Source organism: Natator depressus, chromosome 5 (assembly GCF_965152275.1).
Source record: "Natator depressus isolate rNatDep1 chromosome 5, rNatDep2.hap1, whole genome shotgun sequence".
NCBI lineage: Eukaryota > Metazoa > Chordata > Testudines > Cheloniidae > Natator > Natator depressus.
In genome coordinates, this window is record NC_134238.1 from 95019070 (window position 1) to 95040817 (window position 21748).

At 42.7% G+C, this 21748-nt stretch overlaps 1 protein-coding gene across 1 annotated transcript in view; it reads left to right on the plus strand.

Annotated features, from left to right (window-relative positions):
- TRPM6 (transient receptor potential cation channel subfamily M member 6) overlaps positions 1–21748 on the plus strand; it is a 146598-nt gene that overhangs the window by 120045 nt on the left and 4805 nt on the right. The window contains exons 32-37 of the mRNA XM_074953237.1: positions 3005–3055; positions 6546–6611; positions 9329–9615; positions 9864–9946; positions 13361–13566; positions 15660–15711. Coding sequence (XP_074809338.1) covers positions 3005–3055; positions 6546–6611; positions 9329–9615; positions 9864–9946; positions 13361–13566; positions 15660–15711 — 745 coding nt within the window. The remainder of the gene's footprint in view (positions 1–3004; positions 3056–6545; positions 6612–9328; positions 9616–9863; positions 9947–13360; positions 13567–15659; positions 15712–21748) is intronic.

Consider the following 21748-nt stretch of genomic DNA (forward strand, 5'->3'; position numbering starts at 1 on the left):
TAAATAGGAAGCTTGACATATATCTGAGGGTTAAGTCTAGCATAACATTTCTGATTACAATGAGTGTTTCTAAGCACAGTCATGGTTGCAGCCATCTCTCTGGTAAGTGGTATTGGGTTCAGTTTTGCAATTCCTCTGCATGTTGAACTCTCATTGAAGGATCTGGTCCACTGTGGGAGTGTCAGTGGAGGAGTTCAATGTCAAAGATGGTAAATACGTTTTCAAACTTCTTTGATATTCACTCAAGAATCAGAAGGATGACTTTGTCCAACAAATGTAGAACATTTGTATGTAGCCTTTTTTAGTCAAGTTTATGCTCACAATGGGTAGTACAATGGGTATTTGGGCTGCAGATGCTACAGTCACATACTAAAGAAATACCATCGAGTTGAATTTTGTTGCAACTGGTCACATTGTTTAAAAATGCAAGTTTCTCGAAGAGCAGACTGGCTTTTAATTCCTTAAAAAGGTTTTGAACATATTTTATGTCCTCCTATCATTACAAAAGAATTTTGGGTGGAGTCAATAATTTTGGGTGGAATCAATGGCCTGGCCCATCCACTTTTCGCCATGGGCCCTGCCCCTGCCCCTCTTCTCCCCTCTAAGGCCCTTCCACCAGCCAGGCTGGCAACTGGAGCCCATTTGGGAAGCCCAGGCACCTGTGGGCCACCATGGACCCTCCACCTGACCGGGGGGGTGTCCGAGAGCAGCCCCCGGCCCATGTCCTCACCTAGCAGGCCCCCCGCCCAGGGCAGACGGAGGGTCCGCAGCTCCTCACTGCTTCCCTGGTGTCTCTTACCATGGCCAGGCTGCGGCAGCGGCTCCGAGGCCCCGCCCCCCAGCTAAAGCTGGGTTGGGGTAAGAGCCACCCAGGCAGCTGTACGGAGCATGGACCCTCCACCTGCCCTGGGCAGTGGGCCGGGGACTGCACTGACAGATTCCATACCAGAGACTCCAGCAAGTTTTCCTCCAGCCCTGCTCAAGGCTGGCAGTCTACACATATCCTGGACAACCATACAGCTCAGGGTTCCTGGATGCCACAAGAGTCCATGTGCCACATCAACCACCTCCAGCTATGAGCAGTACACAGAGCATGTCAGCAATTCCTGCCTTTCATCCGATTCACTCATACAAGTCAGGTCAAACAATATGACCATGGTTTACTATATAAAGAGGGGGAGCCGGGTGCACACCACGCTGCAGGGAGGCAGCACAGATATGGAATTGGTACTTCCACAGTCATCTCACCCTCTTGGTAGCGCACCTACCACGGATAATGAACTCCCTAACAGACAGCCTCATCAGGCATTTTCATGAGAGCCATGAATGGAAATGGCACTCATCCATGGAACAACAGATTTGTCTTCAGTCTCCATCTTTGTCTCGATCTTGGGACCTCTTTGCCAACCCAGGCAAACAAGAATTTACTGTTCTCCTAACGCACAGGGATGCAGCTCCATAGGGCATGCCTTCCTAATACAGTGGTCAGATCCACTGATGTATGCCTTTTGACCCATCTCCCTCCTACCATGCATCCTCAGAAAAATCAAGGTGACAGTAATCTTAATAGCTCTTGGTGGCTGAAGCAGTTTTGAGTTATGATGGCTCTCCAGGTGACCTCCCATCCATGCATTCACTTACAGACGTCACCAAATCTACTGTCACAGAATGGGGGCAGAACCAATCATCCCAACCCAGCACTTCTCCATCTATCCCAACCCCGCACCTCTCCATCTGACAGCTTGGCTTTTGGATGGGCAATGGGGTTAGAGAGATCCTGCTTGAAGAAGGTCTGAGCCATCTTCCTCAGTAGCAGGAAGCCCTCCACGAAGATGTGTTACATAGCCAAATGGAAGCTCTTTTCCCTTTGGTGCATGAACATCAATTGTTCCCAGAAGAGGTTAGAATTCCCCTTATCCTGGACTATCTTCTCTCCTTAAAATCTTTGGGCCTCTCACTGAGTTCATGGTGAGTACGTCTCGCAGCTTTTAATGCCTTCCATCCCCCAGTGGAAAAAACTGTTCAATTTTTACCCACCCTACAACAATAAATTTTAAAAAAAAATGCATTTATGGGAACATTTCCACTGATGTCAAGGTCAGTGCTGGGTAGGAGTTTGAACCTGGTTCTCTCTACCTAAAGGAATTCATTGTTTGAACCTTGGCCTCCTGCTTCCCATTACATTTATCAATGAAGGTAGCCCTCCTCATGGTTATCACACCAATCAGAAAGACAGGCAAACTTGGGGCCCTTATTGCAGATCCACCTTATATCATCTTTCCCAAAGTATCCCTGATCCTGGGCACATAGAGAGCATGTGCACCCACAGTGAATACAAAAAACTCCAGTTACTATAAGGTCAGTAAACTTCCTTTACTGGAACAAAAGTAAACTGGAACAAAATAAATTAAAACAGATAATGGAAACATTTCTATAAGTCTTAAATAATATAACAGCTTGTTTTATAAAACATAGATTTGGGACCAAATTTGACTTGACAGAGTCTCTTTAAATTAATTTTGCCAATAAATTACTTGTTTATATTTTTACAGCATTTTAGATGTCATAGGTTACTGGACCTGTATTATTATAACTTCAATGTAATAGTACAGTTAATGGAATGCATAATGACTAGGTATAGAGTTGCAAAAATCATGCCTTTGGGATTCTGTGAAGCATGATGGACAGGAAAGTGCTTTTAACATCCCAGAGGTGTAACTGGTTTAGAGAAACAACATATCCTTGAGGTTAATATTGCTAGTCTCCCTTCATTTCCTTATATAAATAAGTCGGATGGCTATATTAAATTGATAACTGAAAACTGCCAACATATACCATACATTACAACATACTTAATGTCAATTAGTGATTCCTCTCTTTAGAATGCTGAGCCAGTAATTCTGATTAATCTGTTTCATGACAAACTTGAAGGGAATAAATTCAAAATCATGCATTTATCTCTGCTACCATAATTAACATAATGATCCTTTTAAAATAATTTCAGAAATCTCAGTCTCCTTGAAAACACCTCAGGACCTGCACCATCATTATTCAGGTAAGCAGGAGGTACTTGAATGACAGCTGAGCAACTGCACCGGATTTTAAGCTGTGGAAATTCTGGTAATATTTTTTTATTCTTATGCATGCCTCAGTTTCCCTCTGTGCTTTGTACTAATATGAATTGAATATAGATGAAAGGGACAAGGTGTTGGACTCATGTAGCTATCTGATTGGAAATCAGAGTCACTAACAAACTGAATAAAGCCTATGCATTGAATGGAGGATCCAGAAGAGACAATGGCTATCCTAGTGTCTGAGATATTCACACTTAGGGTATGTCTACACTGCAGTATAAGCCCAAGGTTCACACTCAGGCTCAAGCCTAACTCTCCTTCCATGTATCTACACATAAATCGTGCTAACCCAGGGATTGGACCCAGAGTCCCAGAACCCCACGTGAGTGGAGGGTCTGAGCCTGTATCAAGCTGGGACCCAGGATTCAAGCCCTATTGCTTTGCACTGTAGATGCAGCCTGACAGGACTCATGCTCTTGGCATCCACTAAAAGCATTCCACAATCCCACAGTTGGACTTTTTTTGTTCTCTGGACAGTCAGGTTTGGTGGACAGTCAAGTTTTCCCACACTACACCATGAACAAAGGGCTAGAGCGGCCACATTTTGGGAGGGTCCTCGGAAGCCTAGGATATGGGTGGCAGGACTCAAGTTGGCATAATGCAGTGTAGATGCTGGAACCTCAGGTTGGGACCCAGGGTTCAGCAATTCCTAACCTGAGGTTACAAATGCGTGTAGACACTAACGTCCTAGGTTAACAAATCCAGAGTCTGCTAACTCAAGTTCTACTAACTCTGGGTTTACATTGCAGTGGAGACAAACCCTTAGGCAGTAGTAGCCAAGAGCAGAGCAAAGGCCCTGGAGAACACAGGGGAAAGGAGTCAAGTAGCTGTGTTAAGAGATGAGCTCATAGGGAATGGCTAGTCAGCAATTAGATACCTGTGGCTGGCCGATGCCAGCCGACTTGGGCTCGGCTGCAGGGTTGTTTCATTGCTGTGTAACTTCATTCTGGGTTCACGCTGGAGCCCGAGCTCTGGGACCCTCCCACCTCTCAAGTTCCTAGAGCTTGGGCACCAGCCTGATCCCAGAAGTCTACATAGCAAAGAGGCAGCCCTGCAGCCCAAGCCCTGAGAGCCTGAGTCAGCTGGCACAGGCCAGCCATGGGTGTCTAGTTGCTGTGCAGACATATGCCTAGAGAGACCGGATTCTCACCTGGGTTGAAGACAAAGGAACAGAGACAGAGAAAGGAAGCAGAAATGGTTCCTACAGCAGCATGGCTCAAGGGTTCACTGGATTTAGACTGTTTAGACTATGTCTTAACCTTTTCTTTCCAATTGACCTAAGGCAGAGGTGGGCAAACTATGGCCCGCGGGCCACATCCAGCCCCCAGGACCATCCTGCCTGGCCCCTGAGCTCTTGGCCAGGGAGGCTAGCCCCCGGCCCCTCCCCCTCTGTCCCCACTTCCTCGCAGCCACGCCACTGTGCGGGCAGCGGGGCTGCGAGCTCCTGCCGCTCTGAGTGGCAATGTAAGGGGGTGGCAGCGGCGGCATGCACGTGCGGCAGTGGCAGGGTTGGGTAGAGGCTTCCGGGGGGACAGGGAGCAGTTGGATGGGGCGGTCAGGGGTTGGGAAACAGGGGGGGTTGGATAGGGCGTGGGAGTCCCCCGAGGGCCTGTCGGGGGGGGGGGTGGATAGACACTGGGGGGCAGTCAGGGGACAGGGAGCACAGGGGGTTGGATAGGGGCTGGGATCCCAGGGGGGGCGGTTTGGGGTGGGGGGGTCCTGGGAGGGGGCAGTCGGGGACAAGGAGCAGGGGGGATTGGATGGGTCGGGGGCTCTGAGGGGGGCGGGAAGTGGGAGGGGGCGGATAGGGGGTGGGGGCCAGGCTGTTTTGGGGGCACAGCCTTCCCTACCTGGCCCTCCACACTGTTTCACACCCCGATGTGGTCCTCGGGCCAAAAAGTTTGCCCACCTAAGGGCTTTCAGAGTCAATATGTCAGGTGACTAATAAATTGTTACCTTGCTTTGCTGTGACACCAGGCAGCCTTTTCAAATACTTACTCAGCATATTGTGTCCTGAATGGGTAAAGAACACGTCTCCCACAGTTGGCTGGACTCACTGCAGGGAGCCACAGAGAGAGAGACAAGAATTGCTAGCATGCAAAGGCCCAGTTTTGGAGTCATGGAAGCCAAGGGCCTGCCCCTATGGAACTGTGTGGCTCCTTGGGGGTCTGGCACACCAGACCCTGTGAATCCGTAACACAAGCACATTAATTCTTTTCCTGTCATCTTCTGTGGCTCCCACTTTGTAGAGTCACACAAGGGCCCACCCCAGTGAAAGCTGTATATTAATTTCATACCTAACACGGTATTGAGGCCATTTCAGGTGTTGGTTGGCAAATGATCATAAAGAAAAAACTAGACGTTGGCAGTAAAAAACTTAGTTTTACAACTGGTGAAAACTTCAGGAACTGAGCTGTAATGCCCAGAAAAGACAGGGGCACTGGTTAGTTCATAGCTATCGGCTCCCATCTGTATGAAGGACAGTATTCCCTGCAATTTCCCTCTTTCTTCTGGCTTGCTGGAGTGGATTTCTTCAGTTAATTTGTACTGTACTCCTTAATCTGTGTTTATATACTTATGAACTCACTGGAAGTCTGGCAGGGAATAAATCATTTGGACACTGATTGCCCACTGTGCTGTTCGATTCCTAAATTGAAAATGTGCAGAGATTGCTTCAAAGCTACAGGTTTCTGTGCTTTTGGGTGAGGAGACTTGTCCAGAACCTACCAGCAGATGTCCCTGTCTACCATACTACCTTAGACCTTTTCATGAGAAACCTTGGATAAAACATAAGCAAGTATACAGGTATCTGAAGTTCAGAGATTGTGCCATAGTTACAATGAATAGTATCCATTTTTTTTCATTCCATGGACAGGCACAACTCCACTGACTTTGATAATATTATGCCAGCAACATATTTGACTCAGCATATATCTGGGCATGTTATTTAATTAGGTGATATTTTTCAACGCAATCTAGAATCTGACCAAAATAAGATGTTTTTGGAGGCTTCTGGGTTAATTTTTTTCATCTGTAATGCAAGGATGGACTTGTGTCTGCGGCAGTGGATGGGACTCAGCGAAACTGGGTTCAGTTCTGGATTTTACCACAGACTTCCTGTGTGACTTTGGGTAAATCACTTAATCTCTCTGTGCCTCAGTTCACACCTCTGGAAACTCTGGCTAACAGTACTTCTCTGCTTCTTAGATACTGTGAGGCTAAATCCATAATCACTTAGTTGATGCTCAGGTGTTATAGTGGTAGAGGCTATATACATAGCTAGAGGGAAGGCTGGTCACAACAAAATGTACTTGTTTTTGTAATATTACAATAAAACACTGTCAAATATTTCTGAAAATCAGCCAAGCCAATGCTAGCTCAGCATAGCGGAACTGTCGATTTTGTTTGCAGCTGTTGAAAGGAACAACTTAATGAGGCTTGCTCAGACTATACCATTTACGCCGGTCCAGTTCTTTGGTGAGTGCCAGTTTCTCTATTCTGTTTTGAATGGATTATAATCACAGCACGGATTATTTTTTAAAGAACACAGTGAAGAAACCTCATAGGTTGGATTAATTTAGGTAGATATAACTTACATTTATTTTCTGAAAGGAACAACTTCTGTAACCACCACTCTGGGCCAAAGGGCATGACTCTATAGCCTGGTGGTTAAGGCATCCACCTGGGAGACCCAGGGTCCAGTTCCCCTAGTCCAATGACTCCTTAATTATTTATCCACAACTTCAACATGAGAGACTTAGGGAGCCCCACACATCAGAATATCCCATAGCTCAGTGGCTAAAGTACTCTCCTGAAACTGGGGAGACCCCTGTTCATATCTTTCCTCCCCAGGAGGCAGAGGGAGAAATTAAACCTGGGTTTCCCAAGTGAGTGCTCCAACCACTGGGATAGATAGATAAATACCTCCCTGCAGCCTGTACTTATGTGCCAAACACCCTGAGAGGAGAAGATCTTAGGATGCACCCCTATTGTTGGCATCTCCCATTTGTTATCTTAGTGGCTCCCCACCTAGCATGCTGGCTTTTGTGGATTTCATTCATTCATTCATTCATTCATTCACTGTCTCTCCCCATTCATTGTGTAGGGAGCCCAGGTGCCTAGCTCAGGCTTTGTGGTTCGCAGTGTTGTTCCAGTGATTTTTCTAGGTGCCTAAAGTTAGGCATTGCAATGCTGAGTGTTGCAAAGCCTAAGTTCCTTTGTGGATCCAGGTCCTTCTTCCAGGCCAATTCGTGAGACCAGTCTCCGAGGATGAGCCGAGACTGAAATCTAATGTGTCAGCTCATGTCTCTCCTTCAAGTCTCCCCTTTCCTCTTGGCTTCTCTTCACCCTGCTTCTCCCTCACCCATGATTTGTGTGGTTTTTTTTGTATGGTTTTTAAATCCACCCTCCGCTTGCGGAGTTCCTTTGTGTGGAGAGATTGCCAAACAATAAAACTGACAGATACAGAATTTGAAGGATTTTTATTCTTTTATCCATTTTATTAGCAGTTCCTGTTTTATTAAGGAAACAATGCAGTATTCTACAGTAATCGCCCTCCAAACACTGCCACATCTTGATGATAAAACTTAGGACCGGATTCTTCACTCTCTTAAATTGGTTCAACATTAGCGGAGCTGATATAAGATCTGTGTAATGGAGCGGAGAATCAGATCCCTCATGTCTGGGACCATTACTGCAGAATATGTCCATTGGATGTTGTATAAAAAGAACTTAAGACATAGAAATGGTACTTGTAAATGTGTAATTATTCTATCAATAATTCTGGTCAGTATTCTATTCAATTGAACATTTGTACACAATGGGCCTGATTTTCAGCCTGGCTCATACCTGGCTTCCTTTGTGGCACCTGTAATTATTTGTGTCTCCAGGCAATGTTAAAGATATTAAGTACCTGAAGGTGTTCACAGATCAGATGCTTGTATGTCCATATTACATCAACTGCCTCTGCAAATAATCTCAGTCACAAAAAGGGAGGGCAGGCTTTAAAACTCTGGCCTGTTATATTAGCTTATGGAAGATAATAATGAATAGTTTTCCACCTGTCAAGGGTAGAATACCGTTATAACTACATAGTGAGACAGAGTGTAAGATTGAGCTGAATCTCACCAAATGCCTTCTGCATGCAAAATGATGCTGTTGAGTGGAATAGAATTTCTGAAATTTTGTGCAATAGAGATGACACGGGAATTTCTAGGCACAAGGTCAAATTCTTAATCTAAAATAGTAAACTTAAATCTCCAGGCTTATTTGTCTTAATTTCTTCTAGTTACCCTTAGTTTATATTAAAACAGAACCCTAAATAGTATAGGAAAGCTGATGTTTTTTCTAGATTCAGAGGACTCGTTCCCAGCTGTGTGGGTTAGTTTGGGCCAGACTCTGCTTCTCTTGCTCATGTTGATTAGTGCCTGATTTCTCAAATAACCCAGCTGAAATCAATGGGACTGTCACGGCGCAAAGTGCTACTCAGTGTGAGTAAGGGTGGTAAAATCTAGCCATTGGCTTTTACAATTGTCATGAAGCTAAAGGTGTTACTTCTTACAAGCAAGCAAGATCAAAAGGGAAAAGCGGTATGAGTAGTATCTATCTTAATTGTTTTCTGTAAGATAAAAAAAATCTTGCTAAATATTCTTCTTTTATGCAAATACAGACTAAGAGGGAGAGAGAAAGTCTCAGCACATTTTTATTTAATTTCAGCTTAACCAATTATAGATAAGAGACTGGTGTTTAAAAGAAAAGATTTAGACCCAATCATCCATAAAATCCAGCAAGTCTGCTGACACTGAGAAAAGCCACTGAAAAGAAGAAAATGACCACAGTTGTATTTGATAAGATCCACTGGTTTAAGTCAACTCAGTTTGCTTGTATTGAAGCATGTCTGAAGGCTGGAATTCATCCCTATGAAGAAGGCCAGTACAAAGAGACAATGTAATTTAAGGGGTACATAGGTCTTGTGCTGGCCCTCTGAACAGGGTTGAACATCACCTTTAGTGAACAATAGAAGACTCTGGATGATATTTCAGGAATACAGTTTCTCTTCTAGCATAGTGGAAACCCATATTGGTAAGTACTGTAAAGTGAGAAAGTTATATGCTATTTTAGGGGAAGAAATGTAAGTTTCAAATGGTGTTGCTATGATTTGTGATATTTATAAATAAAACTTCTTTTGACCTCAGCTGGAGAGGAGGTGACAATCTATAAGCTAGAAGAGAGTTCGCCTTTGAACCTAGATAAAAGCATGTCATCCTGGTCACAGCGTGGGATGGCTGCAATGATCCAGGTCTTGTCCCAGGAGGAGATGGATGGAGGTCTCCGGAGAGCCATGAAGGTCATTTGTACCTGGTCTGAGAACGATGTATTGAAGTTGGGACAAGCCTTCATTGTGAAGTCATTTCTTCCTGAGGTGGTTCAGACATGGCAGACGATCTTTCAGGAGGGTACAGTGCTACATCTGTGCCTGCGGGTAAGTATAAACCTGCAGAAAACTGTCCAGTCCAGTGTGGCAGGTATGAAATGGTTTGGTACATGTAAACACTTCCAGCCTGGAGTGACCTGCTGTTTAATTATTGTTACTACCCTATTGGAGAGAGGGGCATGGAAAAATCCATCTCCTATTTATGATTAGTAAGGAAGACTCCCTTTCTTTATATATTCTGGTCTTTCTTAATAGGCTTATTTAAAAGTAATACCTATACATATGTTTTTGTTTAGGAAATACAACAACAAAGGGCTGCTCAGAAGCTGATATATACCTTCAACCAACTGAAGCCACATAGCATTCCATATACCCCAAGGTAAGGAAACTGCCTTTCAAGAGTGAGATGGAAAAGACTAAATACAACCTTCTGCAATATTTGGGTGCTGGGGGCAGGAGTTTTTCAGTGAGACCTCTCAAGTAGGGAACTTATTCCCCTTCTCTGTGTTCTGACAAAGCCCAGCTTTGTTGACTGTCTTTCAAGGCCTATTTTTTTTCTGTGTAGTTTTTATGGAGGGGGTAGGTTGATAACATCTGACTGGGTGGGTGAGGGAATTTTGGGGAAATATAAAGAATTTGGTGGAGTGCATTAACTGGGGCAGAGTGGGAAAGCTTTTTTAATAGATGTCAATCGAAAAGAAATTGTGTCCATGCTTTTAATATTTGTAAAGTGTATAAAGCTTATGCCTGGCATTAATTAAACTGAAATAAATAGATAAAATAAATATACGTGAATTAGAGACATTGCAGAGTTTTTTCTAAGTGTATCTGTTGCTTGTTGGTGTTGAAGAAGTTTGTGAAAGAAGGGCCTGAAACAAAGTCCATTGAAAAATAATTGGAAAGACTCTCATTGACTTCAGTGGCGTTTGGAAAAGGCCCTTACTGAGCAAAAAGGAAAGCCAAGTGTTTGTGAGAGAACAGCCAGTCTCCAGTTCTGCTGAGCATGCTGCTCTGAGATGTAGCTGCTTTAGTGTGGGGGGAAAAAATCCTTTCAGGTATGTGAGGTAGTTTCCAGTGGCCTGAAAAGAGAGTGCATGTAAAGAATTGCTTATATTTTGAACATCCCGATAGATCCTTATTCATATGGTAAAGCTGATCAATATTTGCTACTGAGTCCTTTCAGTAAAGTTTTACTGTTTCTTTTACGAGGAAGTTTACAGAGTATGACAGGAAACATAAGGCCTTCTGCTCATCAAAGTTTTATCAAAGTGAAAATGGCTTTCCACTTCAGAAAAGCAAAACCTCATGTTTAGGAGGGATGAGCAGGTCCGGTTTGGAAAGTATGAGGGCCAAGACATTTGAAGGCCCATAATTAGAGCACATATTTTGTTATGTGCACCAATACTTTTCCTTCTGTTTTGGTCACAGCCCTGTTTTTTCTATACCATTTCTAGAAATGCCACTGTTAAAACCTGTGCTTCTGTGGGAATGATGACCTCATGTGTGTTACAATCTAGGATTATATGTAGGGCTTGATCTAGAGCCCATTGAAGTCAGTGGGAGTCTTTCTATTTACTTCAGTGGGCATGGATATGATCTCTTTGTATTATATCATTAGTACATCGGGGTGAATATGCAGCATCAGATGTGGAAACCATGAGCTTTTGATCCTGTCCCCAAAAATTCCCATTACCTAGTACCCAGAAATACTCTTGGGAGAAAACAAGTATATTTCTGATCTCTCATTCAGTAGCAGCCACACTTCTACACAAGCCAGTTCCATCTAACTGTATGCTGTTTTTTGTTACCTTTATGAGCAATTTTTTCCCCCTTAGGACTAGCAATATAGAACTGTGGTTCAGTACTTGGGATCGGGAAGGAATTTCCCCCCAGATCAAATTGGCAGAGATCCTGGAGGGTTTTTTGCTTTCCTCTGCAGAGTGGGACATGGGTCACTTGCTCATCTGAACTATGGTAAATGGTGGATTTTCTGTAACTTGACGTATTTAAGTGTAGAGTTGAGGACATCAGTAACTCAGCCAGAGGTTATGGGCTGACTATAGAAGTGGGTGGGTGAGGGTCTGTGTCCTGTGATATGCAGGAGGTCAGACTAGATCAGTGGCTCTTAACCTTTCCACACTACTGTACCCCTTTCAGGAGTCTGATTTGTCTTGCGTAGCCCCAGTTTCACCTCACTTAAAAACTACTTGCTTACAAAATCAAACATAAAAATACAAAGGTGTCTCAGCACACTATTACTGAAAAACTGCTTACTTTCTCATTTTTACCATATAATTATAAAATAAATCAATTGGAATATAAATATTATACTTACATTTCAGTATATAGAGCAGTAGAAACAAGTCATTGTATGAAATTTTAGTTTGTACTGACTTCGTGAGTGCTTTTTATGTACCCTGTTGTAAAACTAGGCAAATATCTAGATAAGTTGATGTACCCCCTGGAAGACCCCAGGGATACGTTTACACCAGGTTCAGAACCACTGGACTAGAGGTTCACGATGGTCCCTTCTGGCCTTAAAGTCTATGAATATTCTCCCTGTTCACCCCATTACTTAGATACTGTGAGCATTACTGGTCACTGGATATCTTTAGACTGGCTTATTTTGAAGAAAGTTTTTGAGTTTGAGAGGAACCCTGTGACTTTGAGAGACCCTCAAAAAGACAAACAATGCCCCCCCAACCTGCAAAAACAAAACAAAAAACTGCATGCATAATTTTACTCCTTTCTTTCTGCAGAAGAAAGGAAGATTTAAGTCATCTTAACAAAGAGAACCTAGACACTAAATATCCTCTCACATTAGTTTTACACTGGGGTAAACCCCAATTCCACTGACTTTAGTGGAGTTTCTCCTGATTTATACTGAGTAGATTATCAGGTGTAACATAGTGCATCCTATGAGCCCAAGTGTGTCTTATAAAAATGAGGATTTTTTTTGTTATTTTGAAGACTATCATCAGGCTTTTGCAGGGGAAGGAGTGCAACTTTGCACCTCTTTTACAAAATGGTGTGCGATGGTAAATTAACTTTCCAAAAGGGTCCTGACTGAGCATTTTATAGCAGTTGTTGTTCCAGGGCATTTCTTTAATTAATCTTAAAGACTTCAGTCTATCTATTTATGCTGTGCTTCCACTGCAAGGTAGGGGAGTGATTCACCTGCGTGAGTACGCATACCTGGGCTAGCTCTCCTTGAACAAGAGCAAGCGTAAATAGGAGTGTTGCTGAGATAGCATGAGTAGTGGCAATGGAGTCATGGCTTAACTGTGCCAAGTACAAACCTGCCTGAAACCAGGGGGTCCGTACTTGGCCTGTGCCTCCACCGCGGCTACCCACGCTAATGCAGTTACACTGCTATTTATACTTGTGCTAGATCAGTGAGATCCAGGGCAGGTATGTGTATGTGAACAGGGGAATAACACCCTTAGCTCGTAGCCTAGATGTAGCTGTAGAGATTAGCTAGTCTACCAATAGCATTTCCTGGTTTACTCAGCATACGCTTCTTGTCCACTGACACTCCTGTCCACAGAATGGCTTTGTTTTGAGATCATTCTCTGAACTGTCTACTCCAGTAGGTTACATCTCTCAGGAATGAATTCCTGCTATCCACCGTTTGTTATCTTCTGCTGCTGAGAGTTTTCTAAGAGGTTTGAAGTTTGTAAACAGTGGAGTAGTGCCCCACAGTATATTTGCTTTGCTCCGTAATAATTGTGACCGGACTGCCAGGACACTCATCATCCTGCCAGCTCCTGACTGACAGCATTTTTACCCACAGGTTTCTGGAGGTTTTTTTAATATATTGCCATTCAGCCAATCAGTGGCTCACCATAGAGAAGTACATGACGGGTGAGTTCTGCAAGTACAACAACAACAACGGGGATGAGATTTCCCCCAGCAATTTGCTGGAAGAGATGATGTTGGCTTTCTCTCACTGGACCTACGAGTACACCCGAGGGGAGCTCCTTGTCCTGGATTTGCAAGGTGACTGCCAAAATGCAACAGTTTATTATATAACTTAGAGATGCCACTAAGAAAACAATGTTGAATTCAACTTAGAGAAAAAGAGGCAAATTCTGCCCCCATTTACATCCAGGTCAATCCTGAGCAACTCCAAAGACATCCATGGAGTTACTCTGAATGTAGGTGTAAATGAGAACAGCATCTGGCCCCATATATCTAGTTTAGGTGTACAAGCACCGTGTACTAAAACAATGCACAGTAACATTTCAGTTGGCTGTATAAAAGCCACTTCACATGTTAATGTTGATGAAGATTGTTAAATATTTGTAACAAAAACACATTTTTCTCATCGGAAGGCTGAAAACTGGCATCAGTTATTTTTTATATTTTTCATTAATAAAACTGTAAACAGTTTAAGTAAGTTGAAGTTCTGAGAACTATTCACAGAGCCTGGTGGCTCCTCAAAAGAACACAGTGTGTGGTATGATCACTTTACAACACATGTGTAAAGGGGAACACGGTATATTTAAAAAAATAAATATTTGACAGTGTACAGAAAATGAACACCATCCATCGCGCAGTTTAAACATCATTGGTTCTCATTCCTATCAAGGGCAATTTGCACTGCTAGACGTAAGCTTATCATATTTACATTTTACAGCATTCAGAAGCTGTGAATTACAGTCAGACTTCCTGGTCAAGCAAAATAAACCATTAAGTCCATGCTTGCCTTCATTTGATTTTATCTTCACATTAAGAAATATAATGGGACTTTGTGTATCTTTGTTACAACATACTGGAACTGAGCCACACCTTGTCCCTCATTTTTAAAATTTGGTTTAGTATAATACTCCTGAAATTGACAGACCAGTACCAGTGGCTTTCGCCTGCAAAAGGGAAGTATGTGCATAAATCTTTGCAGAACTGGGGCCCTCATTTCCATCCCAAACCAGGAAAGAGAAATGTGAAAAAAATGGAGTAAAATTATTTACAAAATTCTTTTAAACCTGAGAAAAGGTCTGACTTAGGTATGGGTCAGCGTTCGGTTTGTCCATACTAGATTGGCTGTCCCTAAACTGGAGCTCTCTAATCAGAGCACAAAATCTGTTCCTGTTGGAATTCCAGGCAGACTAGTCTGTCTATTGGAAACGTGCAACTAAAGGGATGTGCGTGTGTGTAAAAATCTCTCTCTCTCACACACAATATCTATAACTATATTTATTATACTTTTATTTAAATATATTCTGTATTAAGAAAGGCCCATTGTCATTGGAATGTGTTAGAAATTTTCAGGTGTTTTAACATACGGGGAGCACAATAGTTATAGCTATTCTTTACCTATCTACCTGTATCCATTGCAGCACATGAGTTCGTCACGAATGGACCAGGGGAATTAAAATAATTGGATGCTAATGTTCATGGAAGTTTTCCTGTACATCAGCAGCCCAATCATTTACTCAGATATAAGGCAATGACTTTTTAAAGTAGAATCCCATAAGCGCTAATGGGGCATTGGTTGAAGAGAGGAATTTAGAACAAAGGAATCTGTTCTTCCATTGATTTACCATAAAACGCCTATTAGCACTGATTGGACTTACCTATCTAACTCTACTGTAACCACCACCAGAAGGTCAGGGGAGAATAGACCCCAGCATCCTCACAGCACAGCATCTAAATAAAGGGACATATTCTGATACTCTTACTCACCTTGAATAGCACCTTTCCCCTTGAGTGGTCCTATTGAAATCAACGGGATTTTAATAATGAAATAAGGTGCTATTCATCATGAATACAGGCCTCAGGATTTGGCCTCATTTTACTGTAGTTACAACAGTTTTGGCAACTCTTTCCATGGTTTCATAGTATAGAACCATTTGGGTAAGTTTCTAGCCTATCCATTCATAAATCGACCAGCATGTAATATCAGGAATGGGGTGAGAACAATTAGCATTCGTTTGTCTATTTTTAACAAATAGTTTAGCATTTTATTTCTACCTTAAGTGTAAATTTAGAGTCTATAGAGGAAATTGGTATTTACATTGGTTATGATTTCATAACATGATATTTAAAAAAACCAATTTTTGCTTGTAACACTCTCTTCTAATTTACTGTAGGTGTTGGGGAAGTCCTTACAGATCCATCTGTTATTAAACCTGAAGGCAAGCAGTAAGTTTATTGTCATTTTATTAGCTGTCATTTCAGAACACGATGTGTTTGATGTAATTCACTTCAGCCAATTGATAGTTAATGGTGTATTTTAAGTGGATATTTACATTCTCAATGAGTGTTTTTGATTATTTTTTTTTTTTAGTCGGGAGTTAAATACTTGATTTGAATGTAGTAGTTCTGTTTTTTTCCAGATGGTGTAGTTCCAACTGAATAATTATATATGATCTAGGAGAATGGGGAGGGGACTGGGCACACAAGATTCCTGGTTTCACAACAGGATTGTTAATAGTGCTTTTTATATACACAACACTTCATATACAATGGCTCTGATCCATATGGGGAGACACAATGGTTTTGTTTCTGGCCTGGGGTGTACAAGAGGTCATACTAGATGATCTGATGGCCCCTTCTGACCTTAAATTATGACACTTGGGGCTTGACTTCATTGAACACTGAGTTCACAGCAAGCTGGGATGTGAATATACTGCATGCTAACTGTCCATGTGGACCCTGGTGATGTGCACCAAAAGTTTGTTAGTGCACTTTAATCTACTCCTGTTTCAAAGCAGAGTTAGATCTCATCGGATCAGTTAGTGCGTGGCAGACCAAGTCAGGGGTGTATTCACACCCCAGCTCTGTGTGAACTAAATGTTTGTGTGGACAAGCCCTTAATCCTGCACAGAGGCCCCAGGTCCGCGTGGCTCCACACAGACAGACGACTCTTGCTGTATGGATCAGAGTGTTGGATCAAGCCTTGTCTCCAGTTAGATCTCACAGTACCCTAAGTACTGGGTACATATCATTAACCCAATTTCACAAAAGGGGAAACTGAAGTTCAGAAATATTAAATGACTTGCCCAGGACACAGAACAAGTCAATTCCAGAATTGGAATTAAAAACATGATCTCCTGTCTCCAAAACCATTATTATGACTCATATTATTTGTACTATCAATAACATTAGTAATTAATAAACATTTGCACAACATTAATAAGTAATTACTATCACATGTTGATTATATATACTATATATGTATTATTGAAAAAATGTGCTAGGTGTTTCACAACAAATATAAGACAATCTACTTTTGACCCCTCATACAGGCCTTACTTGGGGCCACAGGACCCATATGCACAGTACCCAGAGTCCGTATGAGTCAACAGGGAGTCTTGCCATCCCTCCCCTCCCAGAGGTCAGATGGAAACTCCTGAGCCTGTGGAAGAGGAGGAGGATGAACTGGTTGCTCCAGTCTTGCTGTCTCTTCCTGATGACCACAGACAATTCCAAAAGCTGGTTCAGAGAGGGGCAGAAGAGCTCTAAATCCCCTTAGAGGAAGCCTAGGACTCACAACACAACCTCCTGGGCCTCCTACAGCTTTTAGGATCCAGCTCAGTAGCTCTCCCAGTGAGAGAGGCCATACTGGAACCAGTATGGCATATGCCAGCTATCTGTGCCCTGCCTTCAAGAGGGCAGAAAAGCTGTAATTTGTCCCCTCTGAGAAAACAGAGTTCTTGTTTTCCCACCTGGCCCTGAACTTTCTGGTTGTCTAAGTGGTCATGGAAAGGTCCAGACAACACCACCAGGGGTCACCTCTGCTGATGAGGAAGCCAAATATTTGGACCTTATGGAGACAATGGAGTCTATTTCCACCAGCCTCCAATTTAGAATTTCTAAATTCCAGGACCTCCTGGCCAAATATGATTTTTTGAACTATTCTACATTCCTGGCCTGTAAAAACTAATTACCCCAGGAGGATAGGGCTCAATTTCAAGCCCTTATTGGGTGAGGGCAGATTGGTTGCAGGAACCTTGTTACAAGCAAAGGTCAATGCTGGTTCGAGATCCATGGTGACTGCTATAGTGATGCACCAGGAATCTTGGCAACACTCTGCGGGGTTCCCCAGAGAGGTACAGAACACTGCACAGGATTGCCTTTCAGTGAAGTCAATCTTTTTAATGAGAAAACAGATGAGTCTTTGCATTCACTAAAGGACTCTAGGGCGGCAACCCTCTGTTCCCTGGGTATGTATACACCAGCCCTGAAGAAGAAGTACCAGAAGCAACCTTACAAGCAGAGGTCTTTATCACAGCCTTTCTACCACCAGTTCCTGTTATGAGCTACCTCACATATGCCAGAAGGTGCAGAAATCAAGATACTTTGCCCCATTCACCTCTACTGCAGTCACCCAGCCAAAAGATTCTTTTGATGGTACTTCGGGGAACTGCAAATTAACGTTGATGTCATCTCCATCCAATTTCGAGATCCATTTTTGTCGATGCCTACCATAATTTCCCCACAATTGGAGGTCAATAACAACAGACAAGTGGGTGCTGGATATCATCCATCTGGCTATATCATCGAGTTTCTCTCTTTACCCCCTCCACTACCTCCTTCTGTATCCCTTTTCAAGGTCCATTTAAAGGAGGAGATCCTCCTTCAGGAGATAACACCCCTCCACAAATGCTGAGCAACAGAGTATGTACCTCTTTATCATCAAGGAAAAGGGTTTTATTTCAAATATTTTGTAGTCCCAAAAAGACAAGTGGGTGGAGACCCATTGTCAACATGTGGTGACTCAATGTCTTCATTCATAAGCTACAATTCCACATGGCATCAGTAATAACATCCCTAGAAAAAACAAATGATTCACAACTCTCGATATAAAAGACATGTACTTTCAGTGGATATTCACCCTTCCCACAGTAGATTCCTCATATTTGTGGTGGGTCCTGACCACTGTCAATACAGGGTATTCCTGTTTGGTCTACCAACTACACCCAGCGTCTTTACAAAATTATTTTCTGTAGTAGCCACACAATTTAGACTGGGTGGTTCTACCATCTTCCAGTGTCTACATGATTGGCTTCTTACAGAGAGGACATATTCAGAAGTCATGTCAACCTCATCTCTGCTTCATCTCCTAGAATCCCTGGGAATCTCTGTGAACATGCAAAAGTCTATCCTGGCTCTGGCTCAGACTATAGATTTCATAGGAGTGACCTTAGATTCAAAACAAGGGCTTAGCTCCCCATGACTTAGATTCCAAGTCATGGGCAACCCAATAAATCAGGTTATGCACAATCCTCTGATATTGGTCTGGATTTGCCTTACTCTCCTAGGTCACATGCCATCATCTACTTACATACTGCTGTTCATCTATCTCCATGCCTTTACGCTTGGCTTCAAACAGTATGTATACTGAGCAAACACAGCATGAACACTGTAGTGACAATCCCCAATAAGATAAGGACCTCTCTGATTTGGTGGAAAGATTCTGCACAAATATGCATGGGCATTCCTTTCCTATCCCCCACACCCAACAGGACAATAATCACAGCTGCCTGCTTGTTAGGTTTGGGGATGCACATGGACAGTCACATAGCACAGTGCACTTGGATGGCTTGGGAACCAGAATGCACATAAATCCTGTGGAATGCAGAGCAGTCGGAGAAGCATGCAGGGCATTCTTACCATTAATTCAATCTTATGCTCTCTCATAATGTCAGACAATATGACAACCATATTCTACATAAACAAACAGGGAGGAGTAAGTTCCATTGCCTTGTGTATAGAAGAGGTCAATGTATGGAACTGGAAGAATCACAATCACCCTATCAGCAGTGTACTGCCCTGGAGCCCAAAATTCACTGGCAGACAGCATCAGCAGGTACTTTGCCACTGATCATAAGTGGGTGTCACACAGCTCAGTGGTAAACAGCACCTTTGCTCAGGGGGAGCCTACCTGGGACCTGCTCCCAGACAAATGGGAAGTACAGCACATACCGTTGCAAGGGAGCTCAGGGCCAGTTATTCAGTGGTGATGCTGTCCTACTTCTTTGGATAGACCATTTGAACTATGCCTTTCCTCCTATACCACTACTTGCGAAAGATTTGACAGCACAGAGCATGAACCATTTTCATTGTGTCCAAATGGCCTGAACTGTTCTGCTTCCCAGGTCTCCTGCATATGTCGGCCCAGCTATCCACCAGCATTCATCCCTTCAAGGACCTCTTGACTCATGATCAGAAATCCCAACCGAGAAGCTCTTCACCTCACGGGTTGGTATTTGGATGGGTGTCGGATCTAGAACATTCCTATTCAGAAACTGTGCAAGCCGTTCTCACTAAAGCAGAAAGGACTCCACCAGAAAATGTCACCTAGCCAAGTGGAAGCATTTTTCTGTCTGGGCCCGGCACCACAGTATGTCTCCTGTTACAATAGGTAGTCCTGATATCTTTGATTACTTCCTTACCCTCAAGAAGATGGGTCTTTCCCTTAGCTCGATGCGGGTTTTCCTATAGGCAATCAGGTCATGTCACCCTCCAATAAATGACTCTCTGTATTTACTCATCCAATCACCTCTAGGTTCTTAAAGTGTTTAATTAGAGCTTTCCTACCAATAAGAAAACTAACCCCTCAATGAGACCTTAATTTAGTACTTTCATCACTTTTCAAGCCACATTTCAACGCCCTGGCTAGCTGTTCAATGCTTCATCTGTCTGTGAAGGTTGCTTTCCTCATTGCCATCACCTTGGCCAGGCAGACAGGTGAACTGGGGTTCCTAACGGCAGATCCTTATTACACACTATTTGATAATGACAAAGTCTTGCTATGACTACATCCAAAATTTACCCCTACAGTAGTTTTGGAATTTCACATAAACCAGACTATCCACTTACTTCTGATCTTCCCAAAACCCCACGCTGCCAGCAAAGGAAAAGATTTCATTCCCTTGATGTGAGATAATCATTGGCATTTTACCTATAGAGAACTAAACAGATTGGAAAGTCACCCGGCTGTTTGTTGCCATAGTGGAATGAAAGCAGTGGTTCTACAAACAACGAGACCTCCTCCATCATTGCACCCTCCTTCTCACTGAGTACTGCTTGTCAGTCACCCACAGTGGAATACACATAGGGACCAGCACTCAAAGAAGAAAGGGAAGTTACATACTTTTTGTAACTGGAGTTCTTCGAGATGTGTGGTCCCTATCTGTATTCCGCTATGTGCCCTCCTTTCTCTCTGCTAAGGATCATCTCTGATTTGTGCTAAGAGGAGGATCTGGAGACGTGTTGGTTGACTTTTCCCCTTACGCAATCAGCACAGAGCATCAGGAGAGCAAGGGCATGGACCAATGGATACTCAGGCACATGGAATGCATGTGTACCCACAGTGGAATACAGATAGGAACCACACATCTTGAAGAACTCCAGTTATGAAGGGTAAGTACCTTCCATCATTTATGGACACTTAAAGCATTACACCCAGATTAATAAAAACGAGTTATATGGTTTGCATTTAAAAGGCATTCGATATGCTAGCTAAAGATGAGTTATAGCAGACACTGATTAATGAAGCAAAAAAACCAGCTTGCTCTTCATGTGTTAGGGGAAATCTTAAGAACTGCAATAAGCAAAATAGTGTTGTTTTGACTTGGTGATCTGAGAGAATATGACAATGAAGCTACAGATGGCGCTTGTATGCAGCTAGCAATATACTTGTGTAAAGTGATCATTCCAGAGATATACTTCCTAAAAAAAAAAAATCTTTAAAATTCACTCTTAACTTTCTCCTTCACTCACTCACAAGGGAAAAATTCCAGAGTATTGGGGTCTGTTTTATGTTTTCCTTTATCGATGACTTATTTCTCCAAAAATTGCATGCTGCTTGAAAAGTTGCTAGCAAGACTCAAAGGCATGTCTTTGAGCTCACATTCTCTTAGATACCATAAGAGAGTGGGTGACATCTGACTGACGGGGCTGGTGCATATTTTAGTACTAATAATAATCATTATAATTATTATTAATGTGTTGTTTCTTTAGTTCCATTGATTCTGGGATTCATTTTTAAAGTAATTTGTGTGGGAGATTTATGCCATTATCTCATAATGGGTCTTTTCTTTCGTGCATTCTACCATTGCTTTTAAAATGGAGTTTTCAATGCCAAGACCCGTCCCTCTATGATGGCATGATGATATTTCTCACAACAGTTCTGTAGTTTTCTATACACTAGTTCAGTGATGAAAATTACAGA